This window comes from Notolepis coatsorum, assembly GCF_963971535.1.
Source record: "Notolepis coatsorum genome assembly, chromosome: 2".
Classification (NCBI taxonomy): Eukaryota; Metazoa; Chordata; class Actinopteri; order Aulopiformes; family Paralepididae; genus Notolepis; species Notolepis coatsorum.
Window position 1 is genome coordinate 33,670,909 of NC_140166.1, and position 14,492 is coordinate 33,685,400.

General features: G+C 45.8%; 1 protein-coding gene across 1 annotated transcript in view; it reads right to left on the reverse strand.

Moving 5' to 3' along the window:
• col27a1b (collagen, type XXVII, alpha 1b) overlaps nucleotides 1–14,492 on the reverse strand; it is a 191,350-nt gene that overhangs the window by 82,943 nt on the left and 93,915 nt on the right. The window contains exons 9-12 of the mRNA XM_084308104.1: nucleotides 14,234–14,278; nucleotides 8,861–8,914; nucleotides 7,132–7,176; nucleotides 1,666–1,719 (exon numbers count right to left, since the gene is read on the reverse strand). Coding sequence (XP_084164230.1) covers nucleotides 1,666–1,719; nucleotides 7,132–7,176; nucleotides 8,861–8,914; nucleotides 14,234–14,278 — 198 coding nt within the window. The remainder of the gene's footprint in view (nucleotides 1–1,665; nucleotides 1,720–7,131; nucleotides 7,177–8,860; nucleotides 8,915–14,233; nucleotides 14,279–14,492) is intronic.

Sequence of the window (14,492 nt, forward strand, 5' to 3'; positions counted from 1 at the left end):
GTGAGTGAGTGAGTGAGTGAGAGGGTGAGTGAGTGAGTGAGTGAGTGAGTGAGTGAGTGAGTGAGTGAGTGAGTGAGTGAGTGAGTGAGTGAGTGAGTGAGTGAGTGAGAGGGTGAGTGAGAGGGTGAGTGAGTGAGTGAGTGAGTGAGTGAGTGAGAGGGTGAGTGAGTGAGTGAGTGAGTGAGTGAGTGAGTGAGTGAGTGAGTGAGTGAGTGAGTGAGTGAGTGAGTGAGTGAGTGAGAGGGTGAGTGAGTGAGTGAGTGAGTGAGTGAGTGAGTGAGTGAGTGAGTGAGAGGGTGAGTGAGTGAGTGAGTGAGTGAGTGAGTGGCCTCTATAAGTCATAAACAATGCACTTCATGGTCTATATGTCATAAACAATGCACTTAACACTTTCAGCGCCAGCCATTACACTCATCCTTGTAGCTAATGCGCCAGGTTTCCATAGCCTATTTTCACTGTGCGTCACACACACACACATATTATAGCTATGGAGACAATACTATGGTCATTTGACAGTCAGTATCTCCCATCGAACATGCACAAAATAGTAAAAATGTTCATGTATACGTTCGCACGTTATCCCGTGGTGAATATTGTATAATTTCAGAGTGATCCGGGCTAATTCCTGAAAAGCTGTGTTATAGGGCGCTACGTGAATTCTGCTAAAAGCTTTGGCGTTTCTCGCCTGGACATGCTACTATTTCCAAATCAAATGTATATAATAGGTATTATGTTTCATCATGAATGCATGCACCTTTGATCGGGGTTATTCCAAAAAGAATATTCCAATTGTCTGATCGCGATTTCCAGTATTGGTATCTGTCGGGTCCCCGACATAATCCAGCACAACACATGCATCGAGGGGCAGAGACGCATTCCAATGTGATCGGGTGAACCGCTAGGCTTGCCTGGAACAAAATTCTGGAGGGGTTTAGATGTAACACACGGTGTGAAATAAGGTTTCAAAGGGTGGGCGATACTGCCACCTAGCAGGATGCGGCCAGTATTGCACTCTTGGAATCTCAGAATGATTTCCTAACACAGAGGTCCATGAACCTGTAATGAATAAAAAAAATCGAATAAAAGAAAAAAGGATCTAAAAACTAGTTTACTCGTCCTTGGCGCTCAACGCATGACGGCCAAAAACGAGTTAACTCGTCCTTGGCGCTGAATGTGTTAATGGTCTATATGTCATAAACAATGCACTTCATGGTGGTAAAGGTTCATGGAGAGATGCTTTGTAGCATCGGATAATGAGCAAAACCGGACAGATATATATCAGCCAATATATATATAGACTGATAAGTGATTAAATACTGTACATTAAAACAATAACAATACGGCATGAGCATAACTGTGCAGACGTGAATGAGATGATGATTATTTCTCTGTCTAGCTGCACAGGTTTTTAGAGTTGTCTTTGTTTGGGTACTTTATGCACAACAGCAGTGAATGTGTGTGTGTGTGTGTGTGTGTGTACAAAACCGGAATCTATTTTATATACAGACCACATCATATTGATATTGGTAAACATTGGTTATCAACCATAACGTAAATGTTTTTATAAGTTATTGGTATAGTTTTCAGCGCATCCCTAGTGTAATGAATTGTACCTCTGAGGGCAGTGAATATAAGTCAGTGGTTCAGAGGAGAGGTTCTACTTACTGGGTTCCCATCAGGCCCTGGTGGTCCCCTCCCTCCGAAGTCCCCAGGAAACCCCTGGCCACACAAAGAGAGGGCAGTCATGTTAACCAATGGCCTCAGAGGGTGGCTTCACCACATTCATGCTTCTCAAACCACTCATTTTGATGACATAATATATCATTTAGTTATCGCAGCCTGTCACACAGCACACCAGACACACCAGCAGCGTCGACTAAACTAGACATGCATACCCTCCGATGAATTTAAAGCAACAGTGTGCCTTTTTTCCTTTCTTTCCGTTAATGAATCATGTTCTTGAGTGTGTGGTTCTGGAGTGTTTGTACGGAGCAAAGTGAGATAATCAGCGCTTCAACGCAGCACTTACCTTCGCTACTCCGGTCTCAAGTGTCATGGTGTCTCACCGTGTTGAGGCCAGAGTAGCCACAGTGAAGTGCTGGTGGTCTCACTCTGCTCCGTACACACTCCAGAACCACACACTCCAGAACCACACACACTCCAGAACGTGATTCATTTATAAAAACATTTAAATAAAACACATTGTCACTTTAAGTGCACCATAAAGAATGTAGTGACTGAGGCATATGATTGTTTTCCTTGAGAGGCCACTGTATTTGAATTGCTGTCCTTGTGTATTATTGTGGACTGTTGTCATGTTGCGTTGTATGCTCTATGAGGAGACAGCCAAGATGAGGAGCACGTTCAGCCATACACCCCCCCCCCCCCCCCCCCCCCACAACAAACCACTAATCCTTGGCCAATCCTTTGTGTCAGTAAGATCAGGCTCCACAACCATGGGCAAGGACGGCTGGAGAGCTGACGGCTGGAGAGCTAGCGGCTGGAGAGCTAACGGCTGGAGCGCTAACGGCTGGAGAGCTAACGGCTGGAGAGGTAGCGGCTGGAGAGCTAGCGGCTGGAGAGCTAACGGCTGGAGAGCTAGCGGCTGGAGAGCTAGCGGCTGGAGAGCTAACGGCTGGAGAGCTAACAGCTGGAGAGCTAGCGGCTGGAGAGCTAGCGGCTGGAGAGCTAACGGCTAGAGCGCTAACGGCTGGAGAGCTAACGGCTGGAGAGGTAGCGGCTGGAGAGCTAGCGGCTGGAGAGCTAACGGCTGGAGAGCTAGCGGCTGGAGAGCTAGCGGCTGGAGAGCTAACGGCTGGAGAGCTAACGGCTGGAGAGCTAGCGGCTGGAGAGCTAGCGGCTGGAGAGCTAACGGCTGGAGAGCTAACGGCTGGAGAGCTAGCGGCTGGCGAGCTAACGGCTCGAAAACTAACGGCTGGAGAGCTAATGACTGGAAGGCTAATGACTGGAGAGTAGGGCTGTCTTAAATACTTTGAAGTATTATGAAAAAAAAAATCAAAGTAATTTTCGGACTATAAGCTGCGTTTCCCCCCCCCCATTTTTCGACCCTGCGGCTTATATAACGGTGCGGTTAATCTATGGATTTTTACAGCTAACTGGGCGCGCTCCCTCAGCTCTGTGACCGTCAGATCAGACTCCTAAATCTGCTGTGGCAGTGCACGCCTTGCCCCTCCTCCTCCCCCTCACATAACCACGTCAACAAACCATTACGGCAAGAGTCTAGTGTATGAGCAGCTCAGAGCTCCTCTTTCAACATAACTGAAGCATTAAACAAAATTACAGAGTCAACAAACTATTCACTTTAGTTTATTAATGCATGAGGCGTTGTCTGATCTACCTACTGATAGCTCCTGATATCATCATTGTTATCTCCCCCCCCCCCCCTTATGTAAAGCGACCTTGGGTCCTCTGAAAGGCGCTATATAAAACAAAGTATTATTATTATTATTATTATTATCAGTTTGGCATTCGATTTCGCAGGTGCACGTTGGTACCTGGCTGACGCTGGCTAAGCTAACTGGCTATCGTTCTGTGAGCTGGCGTTGGTACCTGGCTGGCGCTGGCTAAGCTAACTGGCTATCGTTCTGTGAGCTGGCGTTAGTACCTAGCTGGTGCTGGCTAACTGGCTATCGTTCTGTGAGCTAACGTTGGTACCTGGCTGGCGCTGGCTAAGCTAACTGGCTATCGTTCTGTGAGCTGGCGTTGGTACCTGGCTGGCGCTGGCTAAGCTAACTGGCTATCGTTCTGTGAGCTAACATTGGTACCTGGCTGGCGCTGGCTAAGCTAACTGGCTATCGTTCTGTGAGCTGGCGTTGGTACCTGGCTGGCGCTGGCTAAGCTAACTGGCTATCGTTCTGTGAGCTAATGTTAGTACCTAGCTGGTGCTGGCTAACTGGCTATCGTTCTGTGAGCTGGCGTTGGTACCTGGCTGGCGCTGGATAAGCTAACTGGCTATCGTTCTGTGAGCTGGCGTTAGTACCTAGCTGGTGCTGGCTAACTGGCTATCGTTCTGTGAGCTGGCGTTGGTACCTGGCTGGCGCTGGCTAAGCTAACTGGCTATCGTTCTGTGAGCTGGCGTTAGTACCTAGCTTGTGCTGGCTAAGCTAACTGGCTATCGTTCTGTGAGCTGGCGTTGGTACCTGGCTGGCGCTGGCTAAGCTAACTGGCTATCGTTCTGTGAGCTGGCGTTAGTACCTAGCTGGTGCTGGCTAACTGGCTATCGTTCTGTGAGCTGGCATTGGTACCTGGCTGGCGCTGGCTAAGCTAACTGGCTATCGTTCTGTGAGCTGGCGTTGGTACCTGGCTGGCGCTGGCTAAGCTAACTGGCTATCGTTCTGTGAGCTGGCGTTGGTACCTGGCTGACGCTGGCTAAGCTAACTGGCTATTGTTCTGTGAGCTAACGTTGGTACCTGGCTGGCGCTGGCTATGTTAACTGGCTATCGTTCTGTGAGCTGGCGTTGGTACCTGGCTGGTGCTGGCTAAGCTAACTGGCTATATCGTTCTGTGAGCTGGCGTTGGTACCTAGCTACCGTTACTGTTTAAACAGAAATGTTAATAAATGGGAGCTTCCTCAAACAGCCATCTCTTTCCCGACAATCCCCTCTGTGCACGAACCCTTACATATGGTAATTAATCATTAAAACACCTGCGGCTTATAGTCCAGTGCGGCTTATATATGTACACATCATTCAATTTAGCTGCTGCGGCTTATATTCAGGTGCGCCTTAGTCCGAAAATTACGGTATATAAAAAAAAATATATATATATATGTATTATTATTATTATTATATATATATTTTGTGCAAAATAAACTCTGGCTCTCTTTGTTAACTACAACAAGCAATGCTGTTTGTTATTTAAGATGAGGTCGGACTCGGCACTGACAGATTTGTGTTCATTGTGCTCAAATGACGGCTTACAATATTTCATAAAAGCAAAGTGTTTAGTTTGTCTAAGATTTAAAAAGGTTTAAACTTTACAGCACTGACAATGTTGAACAAAGTGCTGTACAAGTCCCACAACATAAAAAAAAATCTAATTTTTTTTTATATATATTTTTTTTATGTTGAAGCTTCGAATTAAAATCGAATCTCGGCCCCCGAAGCTTCGAATTCCAAAAAGCAGTCTAACAGGGAGCGTTCAGCAGTCTAAGGATATGTGTCCACAGTGGACATTTTATGAGTTGTCAGCTCCTTTCTGTCATTCATTTATATGCTGGAGAAGCGTCAGGCGCGCTCCTCTTCCCAGAGCCGCGCCTCACGTTTTATGAGCTCTCGACGGCAGCGTTTTTGGTCGGAGCGCTCTCAGCGCATAAAGTTGAAGGTAGTTCAGCAGTCTAAGAGGGAGCGCTCAGCAGTCTAACAGGGAGCGTTCAGGCTAACCAGCCCCAGGACTTGACTGATGAGGACGGACAAAAGTGGCCTGGCTCAGGATTTGCTGACAGGGCCCTTTTTTCCCCTCCTGGTGTCCGTGATTTCATTATGACAGCAGAACAAGAGGCGTGACGCGGACGCGAGGCTCAACGTGTGCCAGTCACAGAGCCAAGGTCAACAGCATGCTACTGTGTGGAGCTCTGCGGCTGCAGGAGGCCAGCTCTGTGGTCAGATACTGATGATGAATGGCAGAGCAGCGGGGCAAGGGCTCCCAATAAGGGCTCCCAATCCCCGCAGAGCAAGACGGAAAGAGACATCGGAGATACGAATGTATGAAACCGTCAAGAGATGCCACGAGATATGTGTGCGTGTGTGTGTGTCTGCGGCAGACTAGTTGATTTAGAACATTAGTGGAGAAAGCAATAAGGTGTAATTGGTGCAACTTGAAGCCCATAGGAAATGTGGAAAGATTGTTCCCCCTTTCCAAAATTGAAAATAATTGAATTGCTTTTATCAGAAACACATGCATCTGCAAAGTCTTAGTGAGTATGACTGGGATGGGGGTGAAGTGGGAGAGATGTCTTTAAGAGGCGGTGTGTGACGTGTGTCCGATGACCGTCCTGTCTGTGAACAGGGTGAACTATACCCCCCCCCCCCCCCCCATCCTGTAGGCGTAAAAAAAAAAAAAATATATATATATATATATATATATATATATATATATATATATATATATATATATATATATATATATATATATATAAAAACTAAATCTGAGGACGGACTACTTATTTATGAATCACACTCCGCAAAATATTATTTCCATCTGTGAGCTGGAGATTGGAAAAACAGAGCTGGCATGCCACCATGTTCGAAAAACACGAAATAGCTTTCTCATGACTTGGCTATTACTTAACATTTCTGCTCTGCTTCAGTGTTAGTCACTGGCCATCGGTGCATAATAAAAGGCACTTACATACAACCAGACCGTGCCTGGGAAAATATCAGGATTACATGAGTGGTTATGAACATTAGTATTTTCCATGTAAGCCTGGCGAAATTGGGAATTCTCTTCGAGGCGCCAATGACTAGACTTCCCTGGTCTGTGGTTTAGCTGCTATTGGAAGCCAAAGCCACAACTGACGCATTACATTATCAAATTACGAATGTGAAAAAAAAGAACTAAAGAGAGAAAAGGGTCCTTCGATAACCATAACATACAATACTTTGTGCTGTACGATCACCCAGAGTAAATGAAAGATTAATAAGAATTTTGATTACTCGTTTCGAGTTAAAAGTCAATTATTTCCAATTAGAAGTCCTTAATGGAGAACGTGGATCGCATTCCATCAACGCCCCGATGTGTGCGTTTCTCAACATTCGGCCTGTCGATAAACAGTAACTGTACAGACTTGAGGAAATGATATCGGGGACTCGAGAGCAGCCATCTCAGGAAGGAGGAGACCACAGTTCTTAGCACCACTGTGTTTGTGTGCAGAGGACACCACATCATAAATCTCAGATCTACGGCGAAGGCTTGGGGTCGGGGGGGAGGCTTCATACACAGAGTCCCTTCTGAGTGAGTAATGGCCATGCATTACACTGTAAAACAGCCCATGGACTACAGTATAAGGCTTCCCTGAGACTATAAGGCTGCCCGTCCAGATGAATCACTCTTCATTTCACAGTATTCCTGGGGTAAAAAAGGTGTAAAATGTATGTTGAGAGAACGCTTTACCGGCCTACCCATCTTCCCTTTCTTCCCGTGAACGCCGGGAATTCCCTGGAAACAAAACAGAACAGGAAGAGAATATGGAGAGGGGAGAGAGAGACGGATTAGGGGCACACACCGTGTACGAGCGCTGCGTCACGTCAACACATTACTATTATTGGACAGAGACAACAGGTATGTGTCAAAACAGTGAAACTTGGCACACAAAATAAATCCTCCCAGACTAATATTCAAATTCACTGCCCTTGGAGGCTCATGGGAATTGGAGTCCTGGCCGGGCTAATCGAAAACAGTTCTCATTCCAGCTTCTACTTATTACCCTTTATCGAAAACAGTAGTGTGGGGGGGGGGGGGGGGGGGGGGGTGGCTTCCCCTTAAGGCTCAATGCTGTATAACTAAAGGGAAACAGACATGATGCTACAAGAAGCAAATCATAGTAGTCTTCTGTGAAGCGTGCTGCTAGTATTTCAGAATCTGTATTCCGCTGTCTTTCACTTTCACTGTTGTCATGGAACAGTCAACAGTGGTTCCCAAAGTAGGGCCTGGGGACCCCTGGTGGTCCTCAAAAGGGAGCCAAGGTGTCTCCCACCATAGAGACATAAAGAGTGCGCACCTGTCCACCCTGACACCGCTTGAGGCAGATGATCTCCTTCTGCGATGTGTGTCTTGGAAATAGACTGTTCTCACGTGTCTACTGAATCTCAAGAAGAAGCAGTGTTGTCTTCTGGGTAGAAAACAGGTGTAGTCATGGGAATGTGCCTCTAATGGAGCGGTAGCAGTGGAACCGCTCTGGCTGTACTGTGTAGGTAGGAAGTGCAACACTCTGGCTTTAATCTTTGATCCCTCGAGATGACTAGTTTAATTTAAATATCTACCAACACAATTCCTCTAGTCTAAGGCGACAGACCCCTGGGGATGTTATCAGTGGCCTGGGGCCTCTAAGTGACTGACCCCTGAGGAAGGATGTTATCAGTGGCCTGGGGCCTCTAAGTGACGGACCCCTGATGAAGGATGTTATCAGTGGCCTGGGGCCTGACGGGCCCCTGGGGAAGGATGTTATAAGTGGCCTGGGGCCTCTAAAGTGATGGACCCCTGGGGAAGGATGTTATAAGTGGCCTGGGGCCTCTATGGTGATGGACCCCTGAGGAAGGATGTTATAAGTGGCCTGGGGCCTCTATGGTGATGGACCCCTGAGGAAGGATGTTATCAGTGGCCTGGGGCCTCTAAAGTGATGGACCCCTGAGGAAGGATGTTATAAGTGGCCTGGGGCCTCTATGGTGATGGACCCCTGAGGAAGGATGTTATCAGTGGCCTGGGGCCTCTAAGGAGACGGACCCCTGAGGAAGGATGTTATAAGTGGCCTGGGGCCTCTAAAGTGATGGACCCCTGAGGAAGGATGTTATCAGTGGCCTGGGGCCTCTAAGGAGACGGACCCCTGGGGAAGGATGTTATCAGTGGCCTGGGGCCTCTAAGGAGACGGACCCCTGGGGAAGGATGTTATCAGTGGCCTGGGGCCTCTAAGGAGACGGACCCCTGGGGAAGGATGTTATCAGTGGCCTGGGGCCTCTATGGTGATGGACCCCTGGGGAAGGATGTTATCAGTGGCCTGGGGCCTCTAAGGAGACGGACCCCTGGGGAAGGATGTTATCAGTGGCCTGACGTGCATCTACAGTTTGATGACTCCTGATCAAATGGAAGCCAAAGAAGAAGTCTTCATTCAGTAAATAATACTCACTCTCTCGCCGTCAGGTCCGAGCAGGCCAAAAAGCCCAGCGGGTCCTATGTGACCCTGGAGAGATGAACGAGAGACAGGGGAGAGAGAGGGATGAGGGTGAAGGAGAAGAAAGACAGTAGACACAGTAAAGACATTCCATTTAGCATCTCTGCAAAGTCTTTCAACAATGTGTTGAGCGGTGACGCTTCAGTCCATGCCGGTGTTACCAGCCTTTGAAAGTAATAGTACCATCGTTGATCTTAATAGGACATGAGCTAAGAGAAAAACCTCATTATCTCCTATTTCAAACTCCACCCACCTTTCTTGATCCTCCAATCACAATTGTTGCTTTCCAAGGAAAGCGATAGTTGTGATTGGAGGATCAAGATAGAGGGCGAAGCTTGAAATAGGTCAATTGTGTTGTCGCCAACATCACTGCATGGCAACAGTTGGAAGAGAACGTACATAGGCAAATAAGGCAAACAAAAATAAAATAGAACAACATTTGTTATAGAAGTAGAATGTGATAAAATAAGATAAAACAGGTAGAAACACAAATGTTTAGGATTCCTATTTACATACTGACACATCAACTAGCGTCAGCAGGTATCTACTGATATACGTACATCATGTACATACTATAGTGAACAAGTTAGATTCATATTATTGCACAGATATACATGTGTGATCCGGTTTACAGAAATATGTATACACAGAAATTATATATATCAGACCCTCCAGGATTTCACGTCCGCAAGAATTAACATTCAGCCAAACCCCACAATATTTGGGACAGCTTTATCTTGCAACGTTGTAGCGACAACAAGAAACAATTTAAAACAGAATAGATCACAATGAGGGAACTGCTTTGAAGTTGGTGGCAGGAACCAAATGGAGCGCCTGACTTAATTTGTCATGGAAAATTGTTTCTGAATGTGAGAGGGACAGAGAGAAAGACAGGGATTCAGGCCCCAGTGTGTGTGTGTGTGTGTGTGTGTGTGTGTGTGTGTGTGTGTGTGTGTGTGTGTGTGTGTGTGTGTGTGTGTGTGTGTGTGTGTGTGTGCGTGTGTGTGTGTGTGTGTGAGAGAGAGGCATATAACTCTTTGGTGTGAGGTAGCTTGGAGAGAGAGGGGGGGGCAGGCGTGTCTGTGGGATGGAGAGAGAGAGGAGGCAGGAGTGTGTCTGTGTTGGTTAATGGAGGAGGTAGGTTGGAGAGAGAGGGGGCAGGCGTGTGTCTGTAGGTTGGAGAGAGAGGGGGCAGGCGTGTGTCTGTAGGTTGGAGAGAGAGGGGGCAGGCGTGTGTCTGTAGGTTGGAGAGAGAGGGGGCAGGTGTGTGTCTGTAGGTTGGAGAGAGAGGGGGCAGGCGTGTGTCTGTAGGTTGGAGAGAGAGGGGGCAGGCGTGTGTCTGTAGGTTGGAGAGAGAGGGGGCAGGCGTGTGTCTGTAGGTTGGAGAGAGAGGGGGCAGGCGTGTGTCTGTAGGTTGGAGAGAGAGGGGGCAGGCGTGTGTCTGTAGGTTGGAGAGAGAGGGGGCAGGCGTGTGTCTGTAGGTTGGAGAGAGAGGGGGCAGGCGTGTGTCTGTAGGTTGGAGAGAGAGGGGGCAGGCGTGTGTCTGTAGGTTGGAGAGAGAGGGGGCAGGCGTGTGTCTGTAGGTTGGAGAGAGAGGGGGCAGGCGTGTGTCTGTAGGTTGGAGAGAGAGGGGGCAGGTGTATGTCTGTGTTGGTTAGTGGAGGTAGTGCAGTGGTTCTCAACGAGGGGTCCTTGAGATAGAATCTAATCAAACAGGGTCCACAGCCTAATGTGTGTCAATGTGGGAGTCCTAATGTGTATCAATGTGGGGGTCATAATGTGTATCAATGTGGGAGTCCTAATGTGTACCAATGTGTGGGTCCTAATGTGTATCAATGTGGGGGTCCTAATGTGTATCAATGTGTGGGTCCTAATGTGTATCAATGTGGGGGTCCTAATGTGTATCAATGTGGGGGTCCTAATGTGTATCAATGTGGGGGTCCTAATGTGTATCAATGTGGGGGTCCTAATGTGTGTCAATGTGTGGGTCCTAATGTGTATCAATGTGTGGGTCCTAATGTGTATCAATGTGGGGGTCCTAATGTGTGTCAGTGTGGGGGTCCTAATGTGTATCAATGTGGGGGTCCTAATGTGTATCAATGTGGGGGTCCTAATGTGTGTCAATGTGGGGGTCTTAATGTGTATCAATGTGGGGGTCCGAATGTGTATCAATGTGTGGGTCCTAATGTGTATCAATGTGTGGGTCCTAATGTGTATCAATGTGGGGGTCCTAATGTGTGTCAATGTGGGGGTCCTTATGTGTATCAATGTGGGGGTCCTAATGTGTGTCAGTGTGGGGGTCCTAATGTGTGTCAATGTGGGGGTCCTAATGTGTATCAATGTGGGGGTCCTAATGTGTGTCAATGTGGGGGTCCTTATGTGTATCAATGTGGGGGTCCTAATGTGTGTCAATGTGGGGGTCCTTATGTGTATCAATGTGGGGGTCCTAATGTGTGTCAATGTGGGATTGACATGAAAACGGTTGAGAACCGCTGGGGAGACAGAGGAGGTTCCAGGCAGCCTGCTTGTGTGTGTCGCTGTACATGGCATTGTTCATTTGAGGTAATCTTTTTAATATATAATAACAATTTTAAAAGATTTCACAAACTTTTGACAATTTCTCACAATTTTCCCACAATAAAACATTTTACATAGCGGTTTCTGAGAAAAAGCGCTGCTAAATCAAGCATTTTGGATCACAATAATCACAGAACAACTGAAAACCTGGGGTTTGTAATATACTGTATGCTATGAATAAAATATCAATCTGCACACCAAGTGCCTGTTTGAAGGACCTTTATTTGCAGTAGTGTTTTGAGCAAAAAGCTCTTCGTCAGACATCACTACGGCAAAATACTCCTTCAAATGGGCACTAATTGATGTGTGGATCTCCTTCTTCATCCAGCACCATCTTACTGGCACTGCGTGTCTTTCCTGGGTTGTTTCTTATAATGCTGGACTAGCTGAAGAACCAAGCCTTGAGGCAAGTGTATCTGCCCATGGACTGCATGGTGCTGGCTTCCACGATGTAGTCCAAAGGCACATACGCTCGCGTCAGGGATCTCTGAAGACTTGCTGCCGGACGGCTCCGGGGAGGGAGGGAGACGGAGAGGAGGAGGAAGGCAGGAACAAGAGGATAACACGGTGATAAAACCAGAGGCTCACTTCCCCTCCGTATGGTCCCTCCTTTATCTTCTCTCACCGCTGCATAACCATACCTAGTTACATAGCAGCCGGCCACAGTAAGGCATGGTTAATTAACAGTGAGAATAGTACAGCCTCATAGGGGAATGCCACATATCATTGAGAACTCAGTTTTTCCATGTTGAGGTCTCAGACCAGGAGGTTTATATTCTAGCAGCTAATAGTCTGGAGCCATAATAACATGTTGAGGTCTCAGACTAAGGCTGAGACGATATGCCATTTGGAAGAATCGATAAATTGGGACAGAATTATCAGTATAGATTTATTTATTATTATTTTGCATAATATGTAAAAAAAATAATAATAATAAAAAAAAGAAATAAAAAAATCTTAAAAAAGAAAAAAATATATTATTTAACGTTAGTTCGTGTGTGTGTGTGTCACGTGCACTCACAACTACTCACTGTAGTTTTTGTGATGTTGTAGTTGGCCCACGACACACACGAACTAACGCTAAATAATATATTTATTTATTTTCTTTCTCTAAAACGTTTCTTTTTAATAAAAAAGAACATTTACACATGCAAGAAAATTGCTAAGTGACGCCAGTTATCGATTTCACGCAGTTATCGATAAGTGGTTTCAGCCTTATCTCAGACCCAGGAGGCTTATATTCTAGCAGTGCTAATAGGTCTGAACTAGGGATGCTCGATATTGGCTTTTTTACCGATACCAATATACCGATATTGTCCAACTCTTAATTTCCGATACCGATATATGCAGGGTTTCCCCCCCCAAAAAAATGGAATAATTTCAGGTAATTAACATTACATATCTCTTGTTGTGGAATTAACACAACATTATGCATACTTTTGACAATAAATAAAATCAGAATGTGTTCTTACTTGCTTGCCTGGGTAAATAAAGGTTATAGAAATGTAAAAAAACATAATTTTTTTGGAAAACCGATACGGATATTTTCCGATATCACATTTTAATGCCGATATCGGCCGATAATATCGGTAGGCCGATAATATCGGACATCCCTAGTCTGAACCACATTGTAAACCGGATATGGAGTTCAAACAAACATTTCATGGCCCACAAAACCAGTGCCCGTTCAATTTCTATGGAGAGTCCCCTCTCCATCTCTCCATCTCTCCCTCTCTCTCTCTCAATTTAAACTTTTAGGAGAGAGAGTGTGTGGCATTGTTTCCAAATATTGCCTGACCTGTCCTGTCGGGTAATGAGAATAACATATGTGGATTCTTAAAATGAGGAGTGGCATTCCCCTTTTTACACCAAAGCAGTTAAGAAGGCCTCTCAAATAGTTGAGGACAACACACACACCCTTCACACCCATTACAAACGAATGCCCTCAGGCCGCCGATACAGAGCTTCAACACTGAAAAAAGGAGCTTAGTTAGCTTCGTGCCTACCTCCATCAGACTGCTGAACGACTAGGTCTGGTAGAGGCCGGACTGCCCCCCCCCCCCCACCCTCAAGGACATTGGACTACTTAACAATAGACTCCCCTTCCACCTGATGGATGCATATCATCTGTATTATTATTATTTATTATTTATATACATATTGAATTGCTTTTAAGTACCGTAGTTTTAATGTAGTTGGTGTTTTTTATAGTGGTCTTTTTTACTGTAGTTTTAATGTAGTTGGTGTTTTTATAGTGGTGAGTGTCTATGTGACTGTATGTTTGTCTTTTAACCACTGCACAAATGAAGTTCCGAAAGGAAAATAAAGTAGTTTGAAGTTGAAGTTAAAGCTAATTGCTTATGCAGTATGTTACCTCTCGTGTTTCACCCGAACGCAAATGTCTATCATCATCATCATCATCATCATCATCATCATCATCTTCATCATCATCATCATAAAGAGGTAACAAGGCCGGGGCAAATGGCGTTTAAAACATTGGTCTTGTTATGTACCCACTCTAGTTATTTAATTAATTTAGCATGCATTTCACAGTTCATTTACAGGCAGGAAGTTCACCAGTTTTACAATAGTTGGTAGAAACAGATGTCACACTTCTTTAGCCGTCAACATAGATGCCATGCATATATTGGCTTAGAAAAAAGTGTGTGGGATGTGGATAATCTAACGTCTTGAAGCATTTAGACTAAAACAAACACGTTGATCGATGTATTTTGTCTCAACTTTACTTACCGCGGATCCTTTGGGCCCCGTGTTCCCCACGAGCCCAGGCAGACCCTACAGAGAGATGGACACAGAACATTACAAATAACGGTGGAACTTCCATTGGTCTTAAAATACTTCTGTATATATATATGGGTGGAAAAACACTTCATCACTATGATAATAAACCCGTCAGTTCACGATAACTGCACCCTGTGTGTGCCACTGTTTTATATTTCATAGGTTTACATTGTTTGTCTTGTTTTTAACTCCACTGACACTTTTGCCA